Source organism: Apodemus sylvaticus, chromosome X (genome assembly GCF_947179515.1).
Source record: "Apodemus sylvaticus chromosome X, mApoSyl1.1, whole genome shotgun sequence".
In the NCBI taxonomy this organism is placed as follows: Eukaryota; Metazoa; Chordata; class Mammalia; order Rodentia; family Muridae; genus Apodemus; species Apodemus sylvaticus.
The window spans coordinates 86,980,650-87,006,074 of NC_067495.1; the positions used below are offsets into that span (position 1 = coordinate 86,980,650).

The 25,425-nt window shown below is 33.0% G+C and overlaps 1 protein-coding gene across 3 annotated transcripts in view; it reads left to right on the top strand.

Moving 5' to 3' along the window:
* The window catches only part of Diaph2 (diaphanous related formin 2), a 714,153-nt gene that overhangs the window by 190,073 nt on the left and 498,655 nt on the right, over positions 1–25,425 (top strand). For all 3 annotated transcript variants that reach the window (XM_052170671.1, XM_052170672.1, XM_052170673.1), the window contains 5 exons: positions 9,715–9,789; positions 9,872–9,941; positions 13,408–13,544; positions 14,810–14,918; positions 23,921–24,031. In XM_052170671.1, the coding sequence (XP_052026631.1) occupies positions 9,715–9,789; positions 9,872–9,941; positions 13,408–13,544; positions 14,810–14,918; positions 23,921–24,031 (502 nt within the window). The remainder of the gene's footprint in view (positions 1–9,714; positions 9,790–9,871; positions 9,942–13,407; positions 13,545–14,809; positions 14,919–23,920; positions 24,032–25,425) is intronic.

A 25,425-nucleotide genomic window follows, 5' to 3' on the forward strand; every position in this document is an offset into this window, starting at 1 on the left:
CTGTGACTATACATTTTTGAGACATCAATATGAAGGCTACTAGATAAATATGAACTACCAAACAGTCCTCTGAAGATTCAAGAGCCATGTTAGTTGCATGCTGTGAGTGTTTTTATTATAAGCATGAAGCTGGAAATTTCAGTTTGTGAGCTTACAACAGACTTGAAATTACATGAAATTATTATTTTTAATTTTAATCCTTGAACTATCTTTCATTGTGGAAAGTTCATTTATCCCATCATAGTTTTAAACCTGAGCCCTCTGTGTATGATCTGGAATCATCTTTGACAGTATACTTCATCTTTCTTTTTTTTAATGTATCTATTTTTTTATTCGATATATTATTTATTTACATTTCAAGTGATTTTCCCTTTCCTGGATCCCCCCTCTCCAAACGTCCCATAATCCCTCTTCCCTCCCCCTGTTCCCCAATCCACCCCTCCCCACTTCCCTGTCCTGGTATTCCCCTACACTGCTGCACTGAGCTTTTCTAGTGTCAATGTCTTTTTCAAAAAGGACTAAGGTCTGTAGTAAAGTTCAGTAATGAAATGAAAAAGCTCTGAGTAATCAAAAATGATCTAGCTACTCCTTCCTTCTTCTTGGGCATCATTTGATATGTCCATTGTGTCTTGGGTATTCCAAGCTTCTAGGCTAATATCCACTTATCAGTGAGTGCATACCATGTGTGTTCTTTTGAGACAGGTTTTCCTCACTTAGGATGATGGTCTCCAGTTCCATACATTTGTCTAAAAATTTCATGAATTCATTGTTTCAAATGGCTGAATAGTACCCTATTTATAATAGCCAGAAGCTGGAAAGAACCCAGGTGTCACTCAATGGAGGAATGGATACAGAAAATGTGGTATATTTACACAATGGAGCACTATTCATCTTTCTTTTATTAATCATTTTATTTGTTTACATTTCAAATGTTATCCCCCTTTCTGGTCTCCCCTCCATCTACCTCCCACTGCATTGCCCCTCTCCTTTGTCTCTAAGAGAGTGCTTCATCTTATTTGCCCTTCGTTTCATTTTTGATCACTCACAGAGCTTTTCAATTTCATTATTGAACTTTAGTACAGACCTTAGTCCTTTTTGAAAAAAGACATTGACAGAGTAAGAGGCTGATCACACAAAAAGATGTGATTGCATTTATTGGAAATTCAGTATAATCAATGAAAATAAGGCAAACCATAAAGAGATAATGAAGTAAGGAAGTTTAGCAGAAAGTGATGGAATATTGCAGTCTGCAACATTCTAGATGGTAAAGACATCAGATAGGTCAATCAAGAACTGTTATTCCCATATTAAAAGCCAGTATTACACATTCTCCAGATACTTAATACATTTTCTATTAGGCCAAATATTAATGACTACTATAGTTTTTGAAGTTATTTTAAAATATTTGTATTTAAGTTTCTGTATTTTGATAATCCTATGTAGTAAAAAAGAAAAGTAGGTTTTCCTGGATTTTTTATTTTTGTTATGTGGATGGTAGATGGGATAAACAGAGTTCGATTATGACCCTCCTACTGTATATTTCCAGTATAGTGGAAAGAATACTATGCAACAAAAAGTCTATTTTTAGATATCTGTCCCGTTTTTATTGTATGATAGAACACAAAATAAATAAAAAGAAGATATCATACAGGTTTTGATTTGTGCATCTACGGTATAATTCACACTTTGAAATGAAAACAGTTGAAAATTGGTATCAACTAACTGTTTTGGGGACAATACTGGGACCTGAACATTATATATATTGACCTATATTGATTGTCTGCCCTCCCATTCTTCTCTTTCTCCCTCCCTTGCTTCTCTTTTGAGACAGAATCAAACCTAATTGCCTATATTGTCCTCGATTTGATTTCATATTCTAACCCATGCTGACCTTGAACTTGTGATCCTTTGCATTCAACCTTCTAAGTGGCATGAATTCTATGTTTGTTGCAACAGGCCTTGTTTAATGATTTTTTTAATATTAGTTGTTGATAATGAACTTGAATAGAAGGAAACTAACAATTGAAATATGCTAGATTCTGCTTGGTTTTGCTCTTTGATAAGGATATGAGAAATTTATGTCTATGATGGACAGGTATATGAATAAGTCATGTGGGTACTAGAAATATGTACAGTTTTCAACACTTAAAATACAATGAATAAAAATGTATTTAACCATATGCATTCAGACAAAATACATAATCTCCAGTAATCCCCAGTTTTAAGTAGATACGTTTAAAATAAAACATAAAGATTAACACAGAAAACAACAAAACTTCCTATTTTTAAAAATCACGTTCTCAGTAAACAACATTTACATATGAAAAATTCAATCCACAAGAACACCCAAGGAAATGGTTCTTTTAACACATTATCTATGTGTAGATATCCTGCACTAAAAATATCTGTGAACATTAAATTTGTTTGATATTTGTCTACATAGCAATCATCATCTATAATGAGTTGTTAATTGCATGGTTTTCACATTGTACCTGGTAGGTGAGAGAAAAGGTTGCAGTTCTATTCTGTATTCATCAAAGAGCAATTGTCCTTCAACTTTCCTCACCCTTCCTACATTGCAAGAAACTTCCTTTACCACTTGTTTACTGCTGAGAAGACTCAGCAAAATATACAAATTTGCTTAGGAAAAGGAGTTTGAGCCTGAGTTTTATGCTAATGCTATTGTTTTTCACAAATTGCATTCAAGGACTTCTTTTATTTTTGACAGATAAACTCTATCAGCTCTGTTTTCATTTTCAGGATTTTCAAATTAGGAATTTGATTTCTTAGAATAATTTTATTTTAACATAATTCACAAAATCAACAGAAATTGGATGTCCTGTGGAGTATATGATAGAATTTTAGCTATATTACTTAGCTTAAAAGAATAAACCAATACATTTTTTTCCTGTGGAAGTTAACATTTTATTATAAATTTGAATGTTTATATCACTAAGCCATCAGATTTAGCAACTGTCCTAATATAATTATAGTCACAATTTTAGACATATTAAGACATAAAATAAAATTGGCTTTGGCTTGAATATGTGAAATGTATTTTGCTCTTGCTTCTCCCCTACTTACTACAGATTGAGGAGTTTATTTTCCTTTTTGTTCACACGTTACGTAATTTATCCCATTCTAGAATATCACTTTTTTTTATACTTTTATAATAACTTTTAAAGGCAAGAGTGGAGGAGAATATTCCTACTGCCTAGTCTGTTGATATTTAAAATAGATACAGTTAAAGCTATTTCCTTGACTTTCTCAGGAGTAATTTAGGCAGCCTAAGAAATTGATTTTAATAAATAGGAAAGTGTTTTCTGTGAAAAAATTATAGTTAACCTTGTTTTGAAAAGAGATATTTTTGTATAACTTGAGATATTAAACTATCTTGTTATAATTATATGGAAAAGAAATTTGTTTTTATATAATATGATCATTCTTAAATGGGGTGCATTTTCTCCTCTTGATAGTGTGTGAATTACATCAGACATAGCAGGATCTTGCTAGTGAGCCTGATGGACAGAATAAATGCAGACAGTAAGAAAGATGGGATGTCTTCTTTGGGAATTTCTAAGGAAATTATAATCTATTAGAACAAATTGTATGTAGGTACTGTTCTCAATTCTGCATTAAGTGAATAAGAAAAACAAAATTCTGCCTGGTGTTGGTGTCGATAATTTGTAATCTAGTTTTTTTTATGAGTTTCAAGCAGGCAGAATAAAGTCTCATAGAATACAAAAGCACATGCCTATGTGAGATCTACACATGCACACACACACACACACACATCTATGTTTTTTCTCCTATAAAATATAGGCATTTTAACTCATCATTTGAATGGCTCACAAAGCACATCCCATTGATGGATTGATGGAGGAAAGGATGTTCTCTTATCTGTTGAATAAGGTTTGGGAATGCCAATGGCATTAACATATATTTGATTATTCTCCATTCTTTCAGAATAGCTTTCTTGTACAATTTTTCAGCTGAAATTTCAGATAAAGAAGGAATTTATTCTGTGTTTGTAGGTATAAACTCAGTGTACCTTTGTAGCAATCATGAAATCTTCAGTGAGGTATTGGAAAAATTGTTAGGTAGATGTTATATAAAAATATGTGGTGGTTTTGTTGCTTAATGTCTGTTAAGTTACACTACACTTGTGTTAATTGTGACTGAGTAAAAAAGAAAGAAACAATCTTATTCTAGATGATTATGGAAGTTACCAAATAGCATTCTTCATATTTTTGACCTTTGGTATTATTCTCTGCTTTTGTATCTCTTGCAACTTTGTGTTATCTACAATGAATTGGAACTTTTATTCAGGTTGAGATAACATGGGGACAATTATTACTTAAAGTGCAGTTCCTGAGTTAGATTTTAAATACCAAATCAAATGTATTATTGCAGTTCTTTATGCTCCAAGTAGTGTTTTATAAGTGCTGCAATTGATAAACATTGTAAAACTTGTGTCAGCAGCTTGACTTTTATCCTAGTTGTGTATCCTCTGGTAGTGAGATTGTTTTTTGTTTGGGGGCATTGTATACCACAGTCTAGAGGATTTTTTAGCCCATGTCTCACTTCCAAAAGAGTGCCTGCAATTCATTAAAAAAAAAAAAAACTTTTCTATGCCAGTGGTTTTAAAATTTACCAAGCATTATAGTCACTTTTAATCATATTCAAGCATACTTGGATGCCATCTCACCTCTCCTGGGGATTGATTCTATAGTTCTTGTGTATGGCCCTACAATTTGAATTATTAGCACATTCACAATGATATTGATGGTGCTGGTTTGAGGTACATAATTAGAGCAACACTTAGTTTGGGTGTTATCATTTTTAACAGACAAACAAACGCCCAGTCTTGAAACCTAGCCAACATTTGTTTTAATTAATGCTGTTCCATCCTGCCTTTTTTTTTTCTTCATATGGTTTTGTTGCATATGCTTACCTACCTAATGCTATGAATGTCAGAGAATATAGCAAAAGTTTATAGATTGTTTGATGCCTGAGAGAGACAGAGATGAATGGGGTTGGCAAGGATAGAAAGGTAAAGGGGGATACTTACTGAGTTTCTGAGTATAATCAGGGTACACCATGTTTAGTTCAGCACTCCACTACCACCAAATTTCTCATGGGGTCCTTTTCTACTATAAAAACTGCAGTATCTGTCTAGGTTTACTCTTACATTGTCTAGCTACATTCTCAGCTGAGACTTCTTACTCACTCATTTTTAATAAGTAAACTTGTCCTTTTACCCTTAAGTTTCAGAATAATTTGATTTTTACTATTTATTTATTTATTTATTTTACACTCCAGACTTTATCCACCCTTCCATTCCACCCTCTGACTGTTCAACATCCCATACCTCCTCCCTGTTCCCTGTCTCCATGAGGATGTTCCCCACCCCCAACCCCTATCCCACTAGACCTCTAAAGTCCCTGGGGCCTCCAGTCTCTTGAGAGTTAGGCGCATCTTCTCTGATTGAACATAGATCTGGCAGTCCACTGCTGTATATGTTTTTGGGGCCTTATATATGCTGCCTGTTTGGTGGTCCAGTGTCTGAGAGATCTCGGGGGCCCAGATTAATTGAGATTGCTGGTCCTGCTACAGGGTCGTCCTTCTCCTCAGCTTCTTTCAGCCTTCCCTAATTCAACCACAGGGGTCAGCTGCTTCTGTCCATTGGTTGGGTGTAAATATCTGCATCTGATTCTTTCAGTTGCTTGTCTTTTGGAGGGCAGCCATGATGGTCCCCTTTTTGTGAGTGTTCTATAGCCCCAGTAATAGTGTCAGGTCTTGGAGTCTCCCCTTGATCTGGATCCCACTTTGGACCTATCACTGGACCTTCTTTTCCTCAGACTCCTCTCCATTTAAATCCCTGCATTTCTTTCATTCAGGAACAATTATGGGTCAGAGTTTTGACTGGGGATAGAAACTCCACCCCTCACTTAATGCCCTAGATTTCTGCTGGAGATGGGCTTTACAAGTTCCCTTTCTCCACTGTAGGGCATTTCATCGAAGGTCCCTCCCTTTGAATCCTGAGAGTCTCTCACCTCCCAGGTCTGGTGCATTCTGGAATGTCCCCCCTCAACCTTCTATCTCCTGAGGTTGCCTGTTTCCATTCTTTCTGCTGGCCCTCAGGGCTTTAGTCCTTTTTTCTCACCCAATACCAGATCAGGTTTTCCCCAATCCCCTCCCTTGTCCTCTTTCCCTCCCAGGTCTATTCCTCCCTCATCCTTGTGGTTGCTTTCCTCTCTCTCCCAACTGAGGACTGAGGCATCCTCACTTGGGCCTTTCAGCTTGTTGACCTTTATGAGTTCTGTGGACTATATCTTGGGTATTCTGTATTGTTTTTTGGCTAATATCCACTTATTAGTGAGTACATACCATGCATGTCCTTTTGGGTCTGAGTTACATCCTTCAGGATGATATTTTCTAGTTCCATCCATTTGCATGCAAAACTCAGAATGCCCTCATTTCTAATAGCTGTGCAGTATTCCATTGTGTAAATGAAACACATTTTTTAAATGACAATAATTTTTTAAAATAATAATTTTCACTGAATGAATCAAAAATGTTCTGAACCATGTATTTTTAGGTAGTCTGGCATTTGTGGGTGACTGATTTCAATGAATAAATATAAATCATTTTCTTCTGTCAAATACTTTCCTGGATGAAGAAATAATCCTAATAATTTAATAGTGCTGGATATAAAGAAAACATGAGTAATATTTACAATCAAATATAATTTAACAGCATTAAATTTAAAGAACTCAATGATTTTTTTTCCTCTCAAATGTTGAAGCAGATTCTGAAGGCTGTAAGGTTTGTTTAGACTCCTATAGTGTTAAGGTTGATCCATGCTATTGTTCTATGATCATATTTGTAGATTTCTCTTTGGGATGAATTGAATACTACACAATATACTTAGAACCGATGTCCCTTTATCTTTGTGCCACTAACACACTGATTATTAAGAGTCATTGAGAAAATAGCTCATTGCATTGGATGACTACATGTTGCAAATGAATATTAGCTCACTGCCAGTTATCATTACAATGCCATATTGATTTCTTCTTTCATTATGGAAATAAAAGCTATATTCATTTAAAATGAGTTTCCATACAATTGAGGATGTTACTGGTTCTGATTATCAGCTGTTTTAAATTATACCTTCTTCAATAAGCTGATGACTCTCACTGATAATCTGATAAAATATATTTTTTGCTATTTTCATATATTTGTCATAGGTAGATATGAGGTGGACACTGTTTTCCATTAATTTTGTATATTTGCTATGACACCACGATGAAAGCAAAAGATAGGAAAAAAACTTATTAGGGACTTGACACTTTCAGAGGGTTAGAATCTATGCCCATCTCTGTGGGAGGCTAGCAGGCATGGTGCTGGAGCAGTAGCTGAGATTGCACCTTGATTCAGAGCCTGAAGCACAGGTAGCTAACTCAAAATTTTATGAGCTTTTTAAATCCTGCCCCACTGTGACAGTCCTAAACCAGCACTCCTACATCACCTCATACTTCCCAAATATTTCTACCAACCAAGGACCAAATTATTCAAATACATGAGCCTATAGGAGCCAGGCTTGTTCACCACCAGAGAAAGTTTAAATACTTTGGACTACATAAACATGTTATTTTAATATATTGAGTATCTGTGAAGCACATGACCTCAGTGGTATAGTGCTTACATGATTTCTATGAGGCCTCGTATTCTCTCCTCAATGTTGCAGCATTTGTATATGTATATAGGAAGTATAACCTCTAATGAATATTTTACAACCTTCTGTGTGCTTATTTAACGCCATGAAACATAAGTGCCTATTCTTTTAACCAAAATTGGTTGTAAATTTAAATTGGTAAATATTGCTTACAATTATGTCATATGTTATATGTAAGCTACTCTAATAGGGACAGTGGATGATAAAGGAATGTCTGAGAAAATATAGTGTATTTAGTGAATTTAAAATCCAAATGAAATGGCAAGGTATATAATAAAAGCCATGACTGACATTAAGTGATAAGAGTATAGAGATTACAGTATCTTGGGTGTTCTGAACCCCCGAGATCTGTCAAATAGTGTACCACCAACCAGGCAGCATACACCAGCTGATATGAGGCCCCAACACATATATAGTAGAGGACTGCCATGTCTGGGTTCAGTCAGAGATGATGCACCTAACCCTCAAGAGACTGGAGGCCCCAGGGAGTTTAGAGGCCAGGTAGGATGTTGGGACACAAGAGGGTGGGAATGAAGTATGGGATGTGACACAGTCAAAGGGTAGGCCGGGAAGGTAATAAAATGTAGAGTGTAAATAAATACGTAAATAAAAGCAAAATGAAAGATTATAGAGAGAGTTCTTAAAGAAGGACCCATATTTGGAAGATTTCCAGGGTATGCAGAAATCACTAATGGTTAAAAATAGTCATTTGATACTTGGAGGCCTCGAGAGATGGTATTATGGTTTTGTTCTTAGAAGAAAGAATAAACTAAAAAAGAAAATTCTGAGAGAAGTCTTGATATCATAATTTGTCTGATTTCATTGGCAAATGTGGTATAAAGTCTCAGGCTGGACAGGTAGATTAGACTCAATGAAAATGTCAGGATAAGGGATCATTGAGGTAATTCCACTGATTATTTGGACTGAAGAATGTAGGTAAGTGTTCAGTCAGATATTTTAAATGTGAAATGAATAAAAGAAAATAGACCTTCCCTAGAATTTTTCAGCCATCTTAAGATAAACTAATATAGTGTTAAAATAGGTTTTAGCATCAACCATGAAAGGGATACAGGAGCATTTAGAGGAAGCATGGTAGAAGGTGAAACATTCCTAACTAGATACCCAATGATCTAGTGCTTTAACACAAATCATGTGTGAACTTCTGCTATGTTTCCAACCCCACAAATACATTCCCTCTCACAGAGTTGATGGAGCATTCCAAACACAGTATTTAACATCTTAGCAATCAGCTTTCTAAATTACTCATTAGAATTCTCTCTCTTCAGTGTGTTATTCAGGTAGCATCTTATCCTAGAATCTTTTCCTGGTCACGTATTTGATAACTGCATCTTGGCCTTTCTGTTGTTTAACAAAAGTTGTTTGTCTTCATTGTTCCAAAGCACTAATGATTATATAATTTGTTACTCATTCATTATCTACCTCTCTATTTGTAGGTAGTAGGCTCCAAGAGGGTAAGGGCTTAGTTATGTTGCCCATTATATCTATGTTGCATATACACTTGGTACTTTGTAGGTGCTCTGCAGCTGTTTGTGAAATGACCAGAATAAATGAAAAGGTGAAAGAGAATGGCAGGCCAAACAATTAAGCCAGTATTTCAAGTCTGAGGGAATCAAAGGGTAATGGTGTTATTAAGAGAATATTGAAGAGTGGAGGAGGAGTTGATTTGTGAGAGTAGAAATAGCGGGAGATAAATTTAGCTCATAAATTCTGACTTAAGTATGTGAAGCTAGTGAAATATCTTATGCAGTGCAATATCGGCACAAGGAAACCATGAAGAGAGGTTTGGGATTAAGATGAGAATATCAGGGTCATCTGCAGAGTCTAGACTTTTATCACGGGGAAAAAAGATAACTGCAGTAAGGCAGGATATCATATTTGAAAACCAAAATTTTATTTTTAATATCTAATATGCGAAGTATAGAAGTTACTTATATATTCTTTTTAATTCTTAGCTGGGTTAACAACTTTGGCTATGAAGGACTTGGAGTCTTACTGGATGTGCTGGAGAAGCTTCTGGACAAAAAACAGTAAGAATAAACATTTAAAACCTTTTACACATGGGAAAAATTAAACACAACCTAATATGACTTTTTTTTATTACTGATTTAGGCAAGAAAATATCGACAAGAAGAATCAGTACAAAGTCATTCAGTGCCTGAAAGCATTTATGAATAATAAGGTAAATGGCATTTACTTCTCCCTCTACTCCAAAAGGGGGAATCTTCCTTTACACTGTGAAAGTAAGCAACAAATAAAGTAGTGGGTACTTATTCTAGTTTCAGTAATATGTTTATAATGCAGATTACCCTATGTTTTTGTTAATGGGCCTTAAAAGTGTATTTGCTTCACATAATATTTGCTTGTGTATTTTGCAATTATACCAACAATATTAGGTTAGCTCTCACATTAGGTGATGTACTTTTCCTTTCATGATTATGAAATTTTATTTATTTTAAAAGATTTATTTTTGTTTGTGAGTCTAGCCTTTAACATCTGAGCCATAATCCATAGACCCAGAGATGTTAGGCAAAGGGAATGGCTTTCGGTTGGGCTGTGGTATTGACCTTTGAAGGGTAAATAGTATAACTCATTTTCCTACAAATGCCTAAAGCATATAAACCACAAGTAAAGATATTTAGTCACAGAGTTCAAAAGCAACAAGTTATAAAGTGTCAGAGAGTGTTATGCAGTATCATGTTTATATAACCATTATGGAGTATCTCATATTTCTGCTATATTAATTTGTGAATAAACTTATGCCAAAGTTTGTTACTGTCAGGGAGAGGTTGCATGCTGGGACAATCCCTGTGTGTTCATTATATGTTATTTTTATTTGGATTTGCTTATTATATTCTGCAGTTACTCACTTCTCTTTCTATCACACAATGATGGCTTTTAAAATTAAATAAAAATGCCATGGTGAGCCAACTATAAAATGATTTATTCATGTGTATGTGTTGCTAGATAAATTTATGCACAGTACATGCATGCAGATATCCAATGAGGTCCTAAAAATCAGATTCCCTAGAATTGAATTCCTTAGGCTTGAACTGCCTAAGGTTGCTACTAGGAATTGAACCTATGTTCTTTATAAGAACAGTGAATACTCTTAACTGCTGAACGATCTCTTATTCCCAAGTAGTACTAAAACTTAAATGTCATAAATTGAATATAATTTCCATACGGGTAATAAATTGTATTATATATATATATATATATATATATATATATATATATATATATATATATATATATACATGTGGAAAATTCAAGGGTAGGGATAAGTTTCATCTAGTTTTGTGAGAGTGTTGTAAGGCTGAGATATATTTTAATGTTGAATCACGTTCAGTTTAATATGCATAGAAGAAATCTATGGAGGATAGAATGTATTTTTATGTATGTATAATATTGTTTGTGTTAGACAATATTGCGGAGACCTACAGATAAAATAACTGACTAATCAGGTTGCTTAATTACATAATGTCCTTTAGATGATATTTTAATAATCTCAAAGTACTTAATAGAAACACTAATTATAACAATAACCAGAAACTTGCTAAATGTGAAGTCTAACTATTAAAAATCAATGTGATCCTATTGCACATTTAAGTAATATAAAAAAGCCACTCTTTCTTTGTCATGTGTCTCTCTCACATGCCCATATTAACCAGCAAATAATATTGGTACATGCAGTACGGCACCTGATTGTTAATGAAATCCTTCATAACCTCACTTGTACTGCTGTTATTTTTGCATTGAATTATGTATAGGTATGATGCATGGACACATGTGTGTGAAGGTCAAAGTATAACTTGAGGGAGTCACTTCTCTTCCTCCACCATGCGAGTCCCAGGGATCAAGCTTCAGTTGTCAGGCATTTTATTGAGTACCTTCATCCCCTGAGACATCTCATAGACCCATCAGGAAATTTCTTATAGAGTGACTCTAGTACAGAATTTCTGTATGTCTGTGCTTTTGGAATTTAGATCGCATATGCCATGGCATCTAATTCCTAACAGCAATGAACTTAATTGAACATTGTTTCGCCACAGCTAAAGAAAGAATCTCTTTCTGCAACTGACAAAAGTAGTAACTTTATAAAAAGAGAACACAGCACCAGAAATCAGAGATGCAGTTCATATTTTGCCATTCCTAAGTAGACACGGCCTTTGAAAAATAACAGCCTCTGGCTAATCAGTCTTCTCTGTAAATTGAGCTATGGGAGCTTTTGTTCTGTATTCTTATTGATTCATGTTGTCAACTATCATAGTTTTATAAGATAACAACTCCTTATAATTAGAATAGTGACTACAGAAAGTTCTAACAGTAAGATTTCCTATAGAGCCCTATTCCCACAAATAATACTTAGATATGTTAAGACTCACTGTTTTTTCTTACCTGTTTGGCAGTTTTGAAGAACATGATGATTTAAATTATTCTAAACAGAAATTTTTGTTGCTCTGTGTTTATGAATTGAATATATATCTTCATCACATGAATAAATGAATCCTTTAAAGTGCAAGCATGGGAAACTATCCATAAAACAGACCCTCTGAATAGAAAACACACAGTGATATATTCATTTTAAGTTGAAATACATTTTCCAAATAGAGGAAAGCAAATTTCATGTGAAATGACTTAAATGTTTTTTGTCTTTTTTTTGTCCTTGAAGTTGAGGATACCTACGTCTGAAAGCATTTTACAGTGTGAATATTTCCTTATTTATTCAGACCCACTGTTAAAGTCATATTAAAATGTTTAGCCTGGCCCACTTTTTCTCATAGAATTTAAATTAAGAACCATCATGCTGTTCATATGTTATCTAGTAATAGTTTCCAATGAAACTTAATGTTGCCATGGAGCTGTAAAATGAAGCAAACTTTTAATGAGATAACAGAAATATACTTTGTGAGAAAAAGGTAAAAGAAATTCTATTACTATAACTTAATGTTAACTTTTGTCTTGAAAACAATCTATGAATTGGCAGTTGTGGATGCATATGTACCCATATTTGGAGTCATTTGTAGAAAATAACTGAACCTGATACTCTTTTGCCCATCTTCCTGTGATATGTAAGGAAACCCAAGTGCTATGTCTCTGAGTCCCAGATGCTGCCTAAGAGATGAGGTAGATAGATGGTTAAGTAAGTAGGGGAAAAACTATTCCATATCTGTATTACCTTAACTAGCACATAGTATATATGAAAGCTTTTTAGCATTTGGGTCCTCTTGTTAACCTTAATTTTCAGTGCAAATATATTGGAAAAGTTGACCACAAATTCCACACTCGGCTATGGATATGTTCTGACATAAAAATGTCTTTAGAAAGTACAGTCAGTATGTGTTCTATATGTTCTTGTTTTTAAACAAGTATTGTTCCCATATTTTCTGAAAATTAAAAAAAAACTGTCCTGAGGAATAAAGATAATCATTTTTCTTGAAGCCACAAAAAATTCTATGATGTAGTCATTCCAAATAAAATACAAAGAATAACTGCATTTGAGGGGAATTTGCATAATTAAATATAACACCACCCTGAAGATATTGCTTTTTGAATTTTCTTTCATTTTGGGTTTATTTTAAATGAAAACTATATTCCATAGACATTTCAATTTTAATGAGAGTTCTTTTGTTTGTTTTCTTTAGTTTGGACTACAAAGGATTCTAGGCGACGAGAGAAGCCTTTTACTGTTGGCAAGAGCAATTGACCCAAAACAACAGAATATGATGACTGAAATAGTAAAAATCCTTTCTGCTATTTGCATTGTTGGGGAAGAGAATATGTAAGTATTGATATATTCTATTTATTGCACTGAAAAATGATACCTATGAAATTAGTATTTTTATTTCTTTTTGGTAACTTGAAGAAAATCGTAGATCTTAGAACAGTTTAGGTTGACAGACTTATTTTATATTTTACCTTTTTTGAATATTGTATAGTCCAGATTTTTAAAGATTAAATTTAAAGTGAACAAATGAAATTTTGTCCTACTAAAGCCATCATTAGTCAATTGGAATTGTGTTAAAAATTCAAAAAGTTATTTTGGGAAGTACAGGGTAGGCACATAGGATATACATGCACACACACATATACACACATGCACATGCACAAGCACACAAACATACAAACACAGTTAACTCACTGGGTGTTGTAAATTGTTCTGGAAGAACACTTAATGCTATTAACTTTTCAGCTATCTCTGCAGACCTCAATTTGACTTCTTTAATTGAATCAGCTAGATGCTTTTATTTTGTATTGTTATACTATTATATTTTACTTTATCTTATTTGTTAACTTGAAATGAAGTTCCCCATGAAAAAGAAGGCATAGTAGTATAAACTTGTAGATAAATATTTGGAACACACACACACAAACAGCTCATACATTAAAAAATAACATGTGCAATAATATATATGTTACGTAGCTCTGTTTAGCTACTCTGTGAGAGGGATTATTCAAAGCATTGTCTTATATAAGTATTTGAAAGATTTGTCTATTTACAAATATGTGAAAATTGCAGTGCCATATAAAAATATCAAACACTAATTTTAAAATACAGAATGAGCTATGCTTATGTGTGTTTCATAAGAAGCCTGACAGATACAGAGGGAAACATTCTTAGCCAACCACTGGACTGAGCACAGGGTTCCCAATGGAGGAACTAGAGAAAGGACCCAAGGAGGTGAAGGAGTTTTCAGAAGAGGAACAACAATATGAGCCACCCAGTACTCCCAGAGCTCCCAGGGACTAAACCAACAACCAATTAGGGACTTATGGCTCCCGCTGCATCTGTAGCAGAGGATGGCCTTGTTAGGCATCAGTGGGAGGAGAGGCCCATGGTTCTGTGAAGCCATGATGCCCCAGTGTAGAGGAACGCCAGGGTGGGGAAGTAGGAGTGTGTGGGTTAGTGAGCAGGGGGAAGGGATAGGGATAGGGGTATTTTGGAGGGGAAACAAGGAAAGGGGGTAACATTTGAAATGTAAATGAAGAAAATATACAATAAAAAAAGAATTTCCCATTTCTATCTTCTCTCATTTTTGTTTATAGTCTAGACAAACTTTTAGGGGGCATCACTGCTGCAGCTGAACGAAATAGCAGAGAACGATTTTCACCAATTGTGGAAGGCTTAGAAAATAATGAAGCCTTGCATCTCCAGGTGAGGTCATTTTGTTTTGAATCAATTGAAGAGTTCAACTTTTTGGAGTACCTGTTGTTACACCACCTTTTTGCCGGCATTTATAAAACAGAATATAAAAGTGCAATTATTTGTGTGTATTTTTTTCATGTTAAGTTACCTTAAATTAAGGAAATTGCTTCTTCATTATTACATATATGCCATGCATTATTATCACTGACACCGTAAGTTCATATATTGGGAAATCAAAGCCTTAGCAGTAATCTAGAGTAAAGTGCTAATACCTCAGTCAGTACTACTTGAACAATTTCATATAGCTTGTGGGCTTTGTGGAAATGTAACAGAATAGTCAATTATGGTGGTAAAGCATGGAGCTTTTTAAGCAGCCAAGTGTGTAAGTCAGAACTTGCTCTCAAAATTCTTTTTGTGTTAGATACTGTATATACTGATAGATGCTCCATGAAGATCATCCCTTAAAGAGATTTGGCTTCTGTATTTAAATGTTCACATTATTTTATAATACGTACATGTAAAAATTTTCTGCTGGGTGTGAAACCAACACCGTTGAATTTTTTATTGTGTTATAAAATATTGACATCATTTTTCTCACAGTTAGAAACTGGTGGGGAGAGAGAGAGAGAGAGAGAGAGAGAGAGAGAGAGAGAGAGAGAATGAATCTGTAGTATTGTAGTAATGTTTCTTTTGATATTTTAAAAGTATTTTCTTCTCTGATGAATATGTTGATACACTTTTTATTGGATGCTTTTTATGCATTAGTGTTTTTAAAATTGAGATTTCCCCCATAGCGTTTTCTAATCTATTACAGAGTTATTCATGCTATTATGTTTTGTCTTGATGAAATTTCATGCTTTCTAATAAAAGTACTTTTAGATGTCTTCTCTAAAGTTTTATCCATGTTACTGTGTTGGCTATGCTTACCTAACTAGATTTTTTTTTTATTGCCAGACAAACGTATAATAATCTTGAACTTTGCTTCCAAAGCTTAGGAGGACTCATGTATTTTATTTAGAATCAAAGTTTTCATTACATTTGGAATAGTTTCCCATATATGTACAAGTATATTTACATTGTTAAAAAAATCTTTAAATGAAATTCCTGCCACAGTTCTGAATTATCTTCAGTTTATTGACAAGAGAACTGAATCACAAGCAGGCTAAGTAATCAATCCTCTCAGAACCATACAGCCCTCATGATTTAGAATGATGGCTTGAACGTATGGCATTGGAATATAAGCATCTAGAAACGTATTGCATTTTCATTATAGTAGCACTTTGGTATTAACGTGACATTGTTGTTGTAGTTTATCCAAGACAATGAAACACTGCTGACATTCTCTGGCCTTCGTGGTGTTGCACAGATTAGAATGATTAAGTAGCAAGCGTTTAACAAGTACCATATGGAGAAATTATAGACATCTTGCTAAATATTCAAGAAATTGAATACTGATTATAGATGCAAACATATGCAAACTACAATTTGAAATTTCCTATTTTAATGAGCTACAAAATTTAGTAATTTATTATATACAGAGCCTAGTACTCTCCTAAGAATTGTGAAGTAGGTTTATTAGGCATATTTAATGTGAATGAGGAAATATCCTCTAAAAGTTAGAAAATATGTTCAGAACAGTGAAATTAAAAACAAAAGGTAAAATCTGTTGTATAAAATGTAATTCATGTTGTATTTTAACAGAATTACTTTTCTATTTTGGTAGTGTCCTGAGACTTCTTATTAGAATGTCATGAAGTAATTCTGTTAAAATACTGAACTAATTATATTTTAAACTAACAACTTCTTACAGATGTTTTCCTGCTCAGCTATGATAGGATTTTCATTACTTTCAGTGCTTGAAGAACCAGGTCGAGGATAAATCACATCCACACATGTGCTCTCTTCATTGCCTTTCCTCCAGTTTATTTGCACTGTTCAGGCTCCCACACTTCATTTCCTTCCCTTCAACTTATTTACAGTTGCTGGCCTCTCATCTTCCTTTTCATTTCGTAGTACATGTCTCTTAAAGAATAATCTATACTTATTTACTCTATTTTATTACTTAAGTCTCACAACTGAGTTTTCTCACAGTTCCAATATTAAAACAACACAAAACAAAATTTTAATGATGGTCTAAATCCCTGCTTATTCTGCGTTTTTATTGCATTTTTCCTTCTGACTTTCCAGGAAGAATTTTGCCTATTTTATATCACTCACCTTCACCAATTATCATTTTACATCCATCTACTTATACATTGATATATTTATATTTACTGACATGTCTGTGCTTTTAAATACACTGGTTTATTTTCCCCATGCATATTTTCACTTGCTTCCATCGCTTAATACGTAACTGATTTCCAGCAAGTTTCCTGATAAATGTGAAGGGCACATTTCTCTCCCTATTCAAATTCATGTCTTTGATGTGGACTCCTACAAGATACAAATTTAAAATAGCCTTTGTCTGTGATTTGCCACATAATCTTCCAAGCAGTTTACATATGTTAGCTCATTTAAATTGCTCAGCAAACCTGAGAAGTGTAGAAAGTAATATCTAATTAAGTGATACTTAAAGTTGGCCTTGAGGGAGAAGAGTGTCACTGATACTATGTTTTCTAATAGACAAACAATATTCAATGAGACTGGGAGGCAAGCTAAGCTTGTAATATGTGAGAATAGAAGCTCCCATTGTCTGTCATTGATTTTACAAAAGATGATAGAAAACAATACCGACATCCATTTGTGTGTAAATATACATATATTCAAAACATTTGAACAACAGGGCTGTGTTTTCATTGTAACAAGATAAATTCTGAGTTGAAGTATACCTTTACTTGTTTCAAAGTTGAGTAACTATTTATTTTTTGCAATAGTATATACTAGTGACTCCCTTTGTATGAAAAGCAGCAGATTTGGCATTATTGATCAAAACTTTCTAAATGCCTGTTCTCCTCTTTTCTTCCATGATATTTTGCTCTATTTTGTTCTGTTTATCTTTTTTTTCCTTTCTGATTCCAAGAATTTTGTATTTTTCTGATTCCACAAGTTTATTTTATTTTTTAAAATTGCTTTAAAAAACAATGATGAATCTAATTAATTTGGTTCACTATAGAATTTCCATATGTTAGGATTCTGTCTAAGCTCTACCCCACAATTACCTAGCAACAGCCAGGTATGCCCCTCCCCACAGTTGCCTGGCAACAGCCAGGTAGGCCTGGCCTATAAAAGAGGATGCTAGGCCCCTCCTCTCTTATTCCACTTGTCTCTCTTCACCTCTCTCCTCTCTGCCCTCTTGGGCTCCCCTCACCTCCCCCCTCTCTCCACATGGTCATGGTTGGCCTCTACTTCTCTACTCTCTCTCTCTCTCTCTCTCTCTCTCTCTCTCTCTCTCTCTCTCTCTCTCTGCCTTTCTTTGCCTCCACTACCCCATTAATTCTCATCCTCTGCCCTGAATAAACTCTACTGTATACCATGTCTGTGTGTGTCTGGTCCGTCATTGGGAAGGGGCCTGGGCATGGGCCCGCCTAGGCACCACCTTTCCCACACTGCCATATACCATATTCTCTAAACCTCTATGAAACCATAACACCATGCATATTTTGTTTTTGCCCATCCTCCATCTCTGCTTCTCTCCCCTCCTGCTTCTATCCTATGTTGATTTCCTTTGTCATCCTCCAGAATCTCTCATTCCGCATTTTTCTAATTTTAGGAGCTACATTCCCATGTACATTTATAAAAATCAAGGTTTGTTTATGAGAGAAAATTTTTGCTTGGGACCTTTAGCTCTTTATTTTTCTCATTTTGATTATGTGACCACTGTCTTTTCCATCCTTCTGAGTTCAGCATTTTGCTTCCCTAATCCACTTAACCTGTCAAACACAGTATATTTAAGTTCTGCATTGCCTTTAACTCTATGTCATGTCCTGTTCTACTTTCTAAGCTTCCCTGATCTATTTCTTTTTCATCCCATGACCTAACATTTTCTTGTATTCCTGAACATTATGTTACAATTAACGCACACCAGCAATGTAATAGTTGGCTTTAAATCCACTTTAACTATACACATTCTGCAGTCCTTACATCAGATCATGGTAGATTCTATTTAGCTATTTTTGTACTTATTTCCTTGCCTAGTAGTTCTCTGTCATCATTCTGCTGCCAGTTTGTTGTTGCTTGTTTTGTTTTGTTTTAATTTTTACTTTCAGGGAATTCTCTTTATTTTAGACTTTGTTTTGATTTTTTTCAAAATTAACCTTCCTTCTACCTCTCTTCCCCAAAGTCCTTGTTCTGACATGCAGGTTTGTTACATCACTGCTTAAAATCCTTCAAAGGATTGCTATGATGTAGGATTAAAATCTAGTCTTTGTGTCCTTTCCTCTCAAATGAATAAATAATAGCACACTTCATTTGCTTACTGCTTTTGCTCTAACTGCATATTTCACTACTCATTTGCATATACTATGTAGTCATACTATGTTGTGCTTTATGAATGTTAGGCAAATTTCCTCTTTATACCCCATACCTTTGTACATAAATAAATTCCTTTGCCTGGAAATTCTTCTCTGTTTCTTTACTTAATTAATTTGCACAGTACATTTGTATAGTTCTTGGTAGGTACTTATTTTGATGTAAACCATCTTTTTCCCCAATTCCTGCTGTGGCTAGGATAAAGAAAGACCTTGTTAATGTCAACAGAGTAGTTAATAAGGTCAAATGTGTGACAGTGTCAATAAAATTTTAAAAGAACAATTTATCACAGCTAATGGCAATATGGATAATCTGTCTTAGAATGCCCTAGAGTTGGCAATTACTGTACTCTATAACTCTATGACTTGTGATCAAACAGGCAGACAAATGTTTGCAGTTTTTGAAGCCTATTCATTAAATAAAAACTTCTTTTATTTTCTGCTCTTTTGTGAATATGTTCTTAGTATTCCATTTTTATTAATTTATTTTTTATGAATCCACTCAGTTATATAGATATAGTTTGTGATATTTATTAAATATATGAATAAAATGTAAATAATATAAAATTTTTCTATGTCAAGAACAATTTAATACAAACAGGCACTGCTTGCTTTTACTGGTTTAAAATATGAATTATGGTCCTATTCCTGCACATTTGTCTTTAATGGAAAAAATTAACTGATTTTTATCAGTAAAAATCCTGTGATGTTTTTAAACATTTGTTTTTATTGATTTTTATTAAAAAACACAAACATGAGAAACCCATTTAATATTTAAAGTCATTTTAAAATGCAATTCTTAAAAGCAAAATGTGCATATTTGAATTTGTGAAAGTCAAGTACATTCCTATTCTATCTGGCATGAAGTGAAGGTAAATTTTATTTACAATAATATATTATGACATTATAGTGTATATAAAGACTCCAATAGTACCATAAGAGTTTCTAGTACTCCATTTTTGGCTTATTAGCCATGTGACCTCAAGAGAGATAGCCTCATTTTTATACGTTTTTAAATTTTATCCATGTACGAAACTGTTGGACAAAAGTATTTCAGGTTGTTTACTTCTTATCTCTCAAGATAAATTGTTTTGAAAGCAGATTGATTTTTGCTTTAAAGAGGACAATAGAGTTTAGTTACATCTTTAAACTTTTATATCCTTGGAAGCTCAGTATCAAAGTTTTGAAACTTTCATTATTTGGGAATTCAGTTTGTAATTATTCAGAGCTTTAGCTCAGAGATGCCATAACCATATCTTTATTAATGTCTCCCATGCAATGCTATTCAGTCAAACCTCCTGCAGTATTCTTTATCCATTCTTTCCGAAGAGGTAACTATACATTCCATGTTTTTTTTTTTTGAGCCATTAGACTAGAGCTTGTGAAACCAAGTTCTTGATTTAGTTTCAATCATATTTAATCTGTGATTAAAAGATCCCATATTGAATGGTAGAGTTCTCTGCTCTTCATATATGTGAACCTGTGCACATGTATTTGCACGTGTTTGAATGTACATTCTCACTGAATATGGAGCGCCTTGGTAGACAGAAAAGGGGGAAAAACATTAATTTGGATGATGGTATGCTCTCTATATGGGTTCACAGTTAGTCCATGTGGCTGTATGTGGGGTAGAATGTACTCCAAATCAAGCATCGTTTTCTCATTTTGTTATATTTATTTTTATTTTGTTATGCATTTTGATAACTCGTACTTTTTATAGACAACATATTGTTCATTTAATTTCAGGCTTTTATACTTAACGTGTAGCTATAATGGTAGATATTCTTAATTTATAAACTATACTGCAACAGATACATTTTATTATCTTATAAAGCCCTAGAAGCTTTTATTGAATAAATCTGTGTGAAGTTTCCATGATATCTAGAACATTCTTGAATTGTTTTCTATTTGAGTTTAAATTTTATCACTTAGAAATATAATTTTCCATTTCACCTTCTAGAAGTTATTTGTTTACTGAAATCCTTAAATCGTTCATGTCAGTAAGGAAGATAATAATAATCTCTGTTTCATGTTTTTATGAGTATGACTCTATAGGATACATTGTGTAAAGCATCTAATACATTGTATAGTAATTTATAAAAATTAATTACAACTGATAAGAGTTCAGGTTTTTCACTTATCTGTTTGGATATTGTATATTTGATCCACAAAATGGGTATTTACTAATAACCTATTATGCCTCTTGAAATAATTATTTATTGAATTTGAAATAGTATGATAATTTAAATTTTGAATTCCAAAGTTATTGCTGTGTGAAAGGCATAACTATAAAATAGAAATTAAAAATAAGTGTTTCTTTTCATACATTAATGCAGTTTATGTCTATAATTTGCCAGACTCTAGCAAATTAATTTGCCATTGGTGTATTATTAGTCATATACCTTTTTAGTGCAATAAATGACACTTGTTGCTTCTACACATTTGACTATACGCTTTAAAGCAACCCCAACTTATTTTATATGACAAACGGTGTTCAACTTCCTAATGTTAAGTATTCAACTGTGTTCATATATATTTCTTCTTATTATAAGTATTTAACTGCAGTACATTCTTTATCTTAGTATATAGTATCATATTCATGTTGATGTATTCATTAATTTTGAGTGTAACTATTTTTCCTGTCCTTAATAAAATACTTCTAATTCTATAAAGGTATTTTTACAAGACTGATCGACATTTTACTTAGGATAAGTAAAGTATCTTTACTTGTAACTTATTAATATATGTAATGCTAGTATTTCTTTTGGCAAACAGAACCGTAGTTGATAGAAATTTTACCATGTAATAATTTTGAATTGGGCATGTACATTGGCTTGTACATTCATGTCATATTTGTAACTTAACAGACTCATTCAAAAACTTCATTAATATAGGACTGTATCTAATACATAAGCATATATAATAGCCTATTGAAGCTCTGTAAAGATTTATTTATTTTCTTGTTGAGCCAGTACTCAAGTAGACATAAAGTTTGCAATAACATATTCAATATTTCCTTTAAAGTAATGCAAAATATTTGGCAAATATTCACTTGCCTAAATGTTTATCTTGGTACCCAAACATTCCTACGAATTGAAATACACTATTCAGTATTTTTTCTTTGTATTTAGTAATGTTATTAACAATTCAGTTTTGTTCATTAAATAAAAAACATTTGATGTTCCTTACTAGATTTGGTACAAGAGCCTGGTTGGGCCAATAACTTGAGTGTCCAATATTTTGATAAAAAAGCAAAGGAATATACCATTTAATGTGCTTTTTCATTGTTTTGAAAAATAACATTTAAGGTTTGTTGAAGTCAAGTCAAAATTCATTTGGAATATTTTTCTTTTGTCCAATATTGCCCCAAATATTTTTAATTCATTTATCTTTTTATATATTCTTAACATATTTTTCAAATTTGGTATTTTCCCTGAGATTTCTTATAGTCAAATCTTCTATGTATCTACCTTTATAGTATAATTGTATAGAATTTCAGTTTATATATTAGTCGTTTGCCTTACATCCCAACAGTGATTTCTAAACATTAATTTCATAATAATGTGTGGAATATCTGATAACAAGCATTTGGTTGATTGATTTCTGGTTTATAACTCCAAAAGTAAAGCTTTTCTTTTTCTATTTTTTTTAAGTAATACTAATTCAAATAATGGTAAAGAAAATTTCAACTTCTGTTTATGAAACATTTTATTTCCAAAAGATCATTCGTATATTTATTATTATACAATATATATTAGTCAGTATATCATTGTGCTTTATAATTAATGTTAATTCATCTAAATAAACTTTAATATTTTAGTTATCTTTTCTAATTTTTATTTCTGTATCTTACATATTTCATAAATTTATCTTGATAAAGTCATTGAAAGAATGTTAACAGTGTTATCTCAATATTATGTAATCTACTGTCATGGATTTATTTGGTTTAGATTGGAGTGTGTTAATATGTAAGTAGAATTTAGTTATCTGGTGCCAGGCAGTGGTGGAGCACACCTTTAATCCCAGCACTCTGGGAGGCAGAGGCAGGCGGATTTCTGAGTTCGAGGCTAGCCTGGTCTACAGAATGAGTTCCAGGACAGCCAGGGCTATACAGAGAAACCCTATCTCGAAAAACAAAACAAACAAACAAACAAAAAAACCAAAAAAAAACCAAAAAAAAAGAATTTAGTTATTTTACTATCTGAAGACAACTACGTATAAAGAATACATTTTATGGTCTTTTCAAAAGACTGAGTATTCTTTGGGAATTTGGTTTATCTTAATGCAGTTTAAATATCTTTCATATTGTTTGTCAAAGAAAACACACTTAACTGTCATACTGTTGTTAAATTATGTTAAGCAGCATAATCTTGATTGATAATATTATTATTATACAAAGTCATAATCATAACATATACAGAAAACTTTGCATTTACTATTTTATCATATAAAAGTGCCTTTGGTGAATGTGTTACCTTCATGTATTAGCTAAATATATCTTTAGTGAACCTACCTGTATAAATGAAATTTGCTTTCTCTTTGTAGGTGGCCTGCATGCAGTTCATAAATGCACTTGTCACTTCTCCATATGATCTTGATTTTCGAATTCATTTGAGGAATGAATTCCTCCGTTGTGGACTAAAAGCAATGCTTCCTGTAAGTAGAATAAATCTATTTATTATGCTCTTGAACTTTTTTTTGCTCTTCAAGTAAAAGTGAATTTTGAAGCAGGGAACAAGTTTGTCTTTTGTCATTGCCTCAAAGAAAACATTAGATCTGTTGTAAGCGTTCTTCTTTGTATTGTTATAGTAGTACTCTCACTGTATAATGGCTGATTCTTAATTCAGTTTATGATGTGACTCAAACATAAATCTTTTGCCTTAATCAAAAGGGTATTATTTTCTCTTAATTTTGAGACTCAAGAATGTGAAAGCCATTTTTATTCATTTATTTACTTTGAAAATACATTTTTCATTTAAATATTTTTGCCTTCCTTTGATATACTTTACATTGTTTTCATTTATAGTCAATATAGGTATGTAAATATATTTGTTTATGATATTCAGGACACTTGTTAAATATAGTATTCTTATTAGGTTGCTTTAGAATTTTTTTCATGGAGAATGAGGTTCATCTCTTAAGTTGAATGTGAATATTCATTCTAATTACAGTAATGATAAATTATCTTTAGAATAATTTTGTAGTCTCTCTGTAATAAATGAGTACCCTCACTCTGTAAATTCTAGAACACAGTGTTTACCTTATAATTGGTTTATTATAGATATTTTCTGCAAATGACTTTTTAAAAATAATGTTATTATTTATGATTTGAGAATTTCATACAGTAGATTTTATATTCTTTCTCTTTGCCCAATCCTCCAAGATCTTTCCCCACCCCCAGACCTAGTCAACTTCATGTTATTTATCTCTTTGAAACATCAAAACAAAACAAAAATATGGTTTGGTGTGTATATATCCAACATCATTTCATTAATGAAAATTGATTTTCCCTCTGCAAGCAGCTCTCAAATGTGAACAGTTCCTTGGATGTGGGTAGATTATTTTCTTTATCAGTTACCTCTCTATAATATTCTTCAAATCTCTGATTATTCTGCCTGAAGAAAATGGAAAGCATTATGTTTCTTGTCCTGAAGTTGTGTGATGAAGGTCAACATAAATATGCCTAAAAATGACTCTTAAATACAAACTGAGAGAATATAATCTCCCTCAAAAAAAAAAAAAAAAGACTTTCAAAATCATATGGAGAGTGGGTTAGGAATGTATATTTTGAAGTTAAACTTCGCTAGTATTTTTTATTCAAAATAAAATCTAGACTGATAGGCCTTTAATATACAGGGGATCATTTATTTACGACCATACATTTCTTTACTCTTTGTAATTGTTGTCATTTAGTTATCAGGATTTAGTTAGGATACAACGGCCATGCTTCAGTACGTACTAGATGTTCCTTGTATGTAAATGAGTACATAATTACACCAATTAACTAAATATTTTCATGTAAAGAAATCTTTGTAGTCATTGAACCTCAA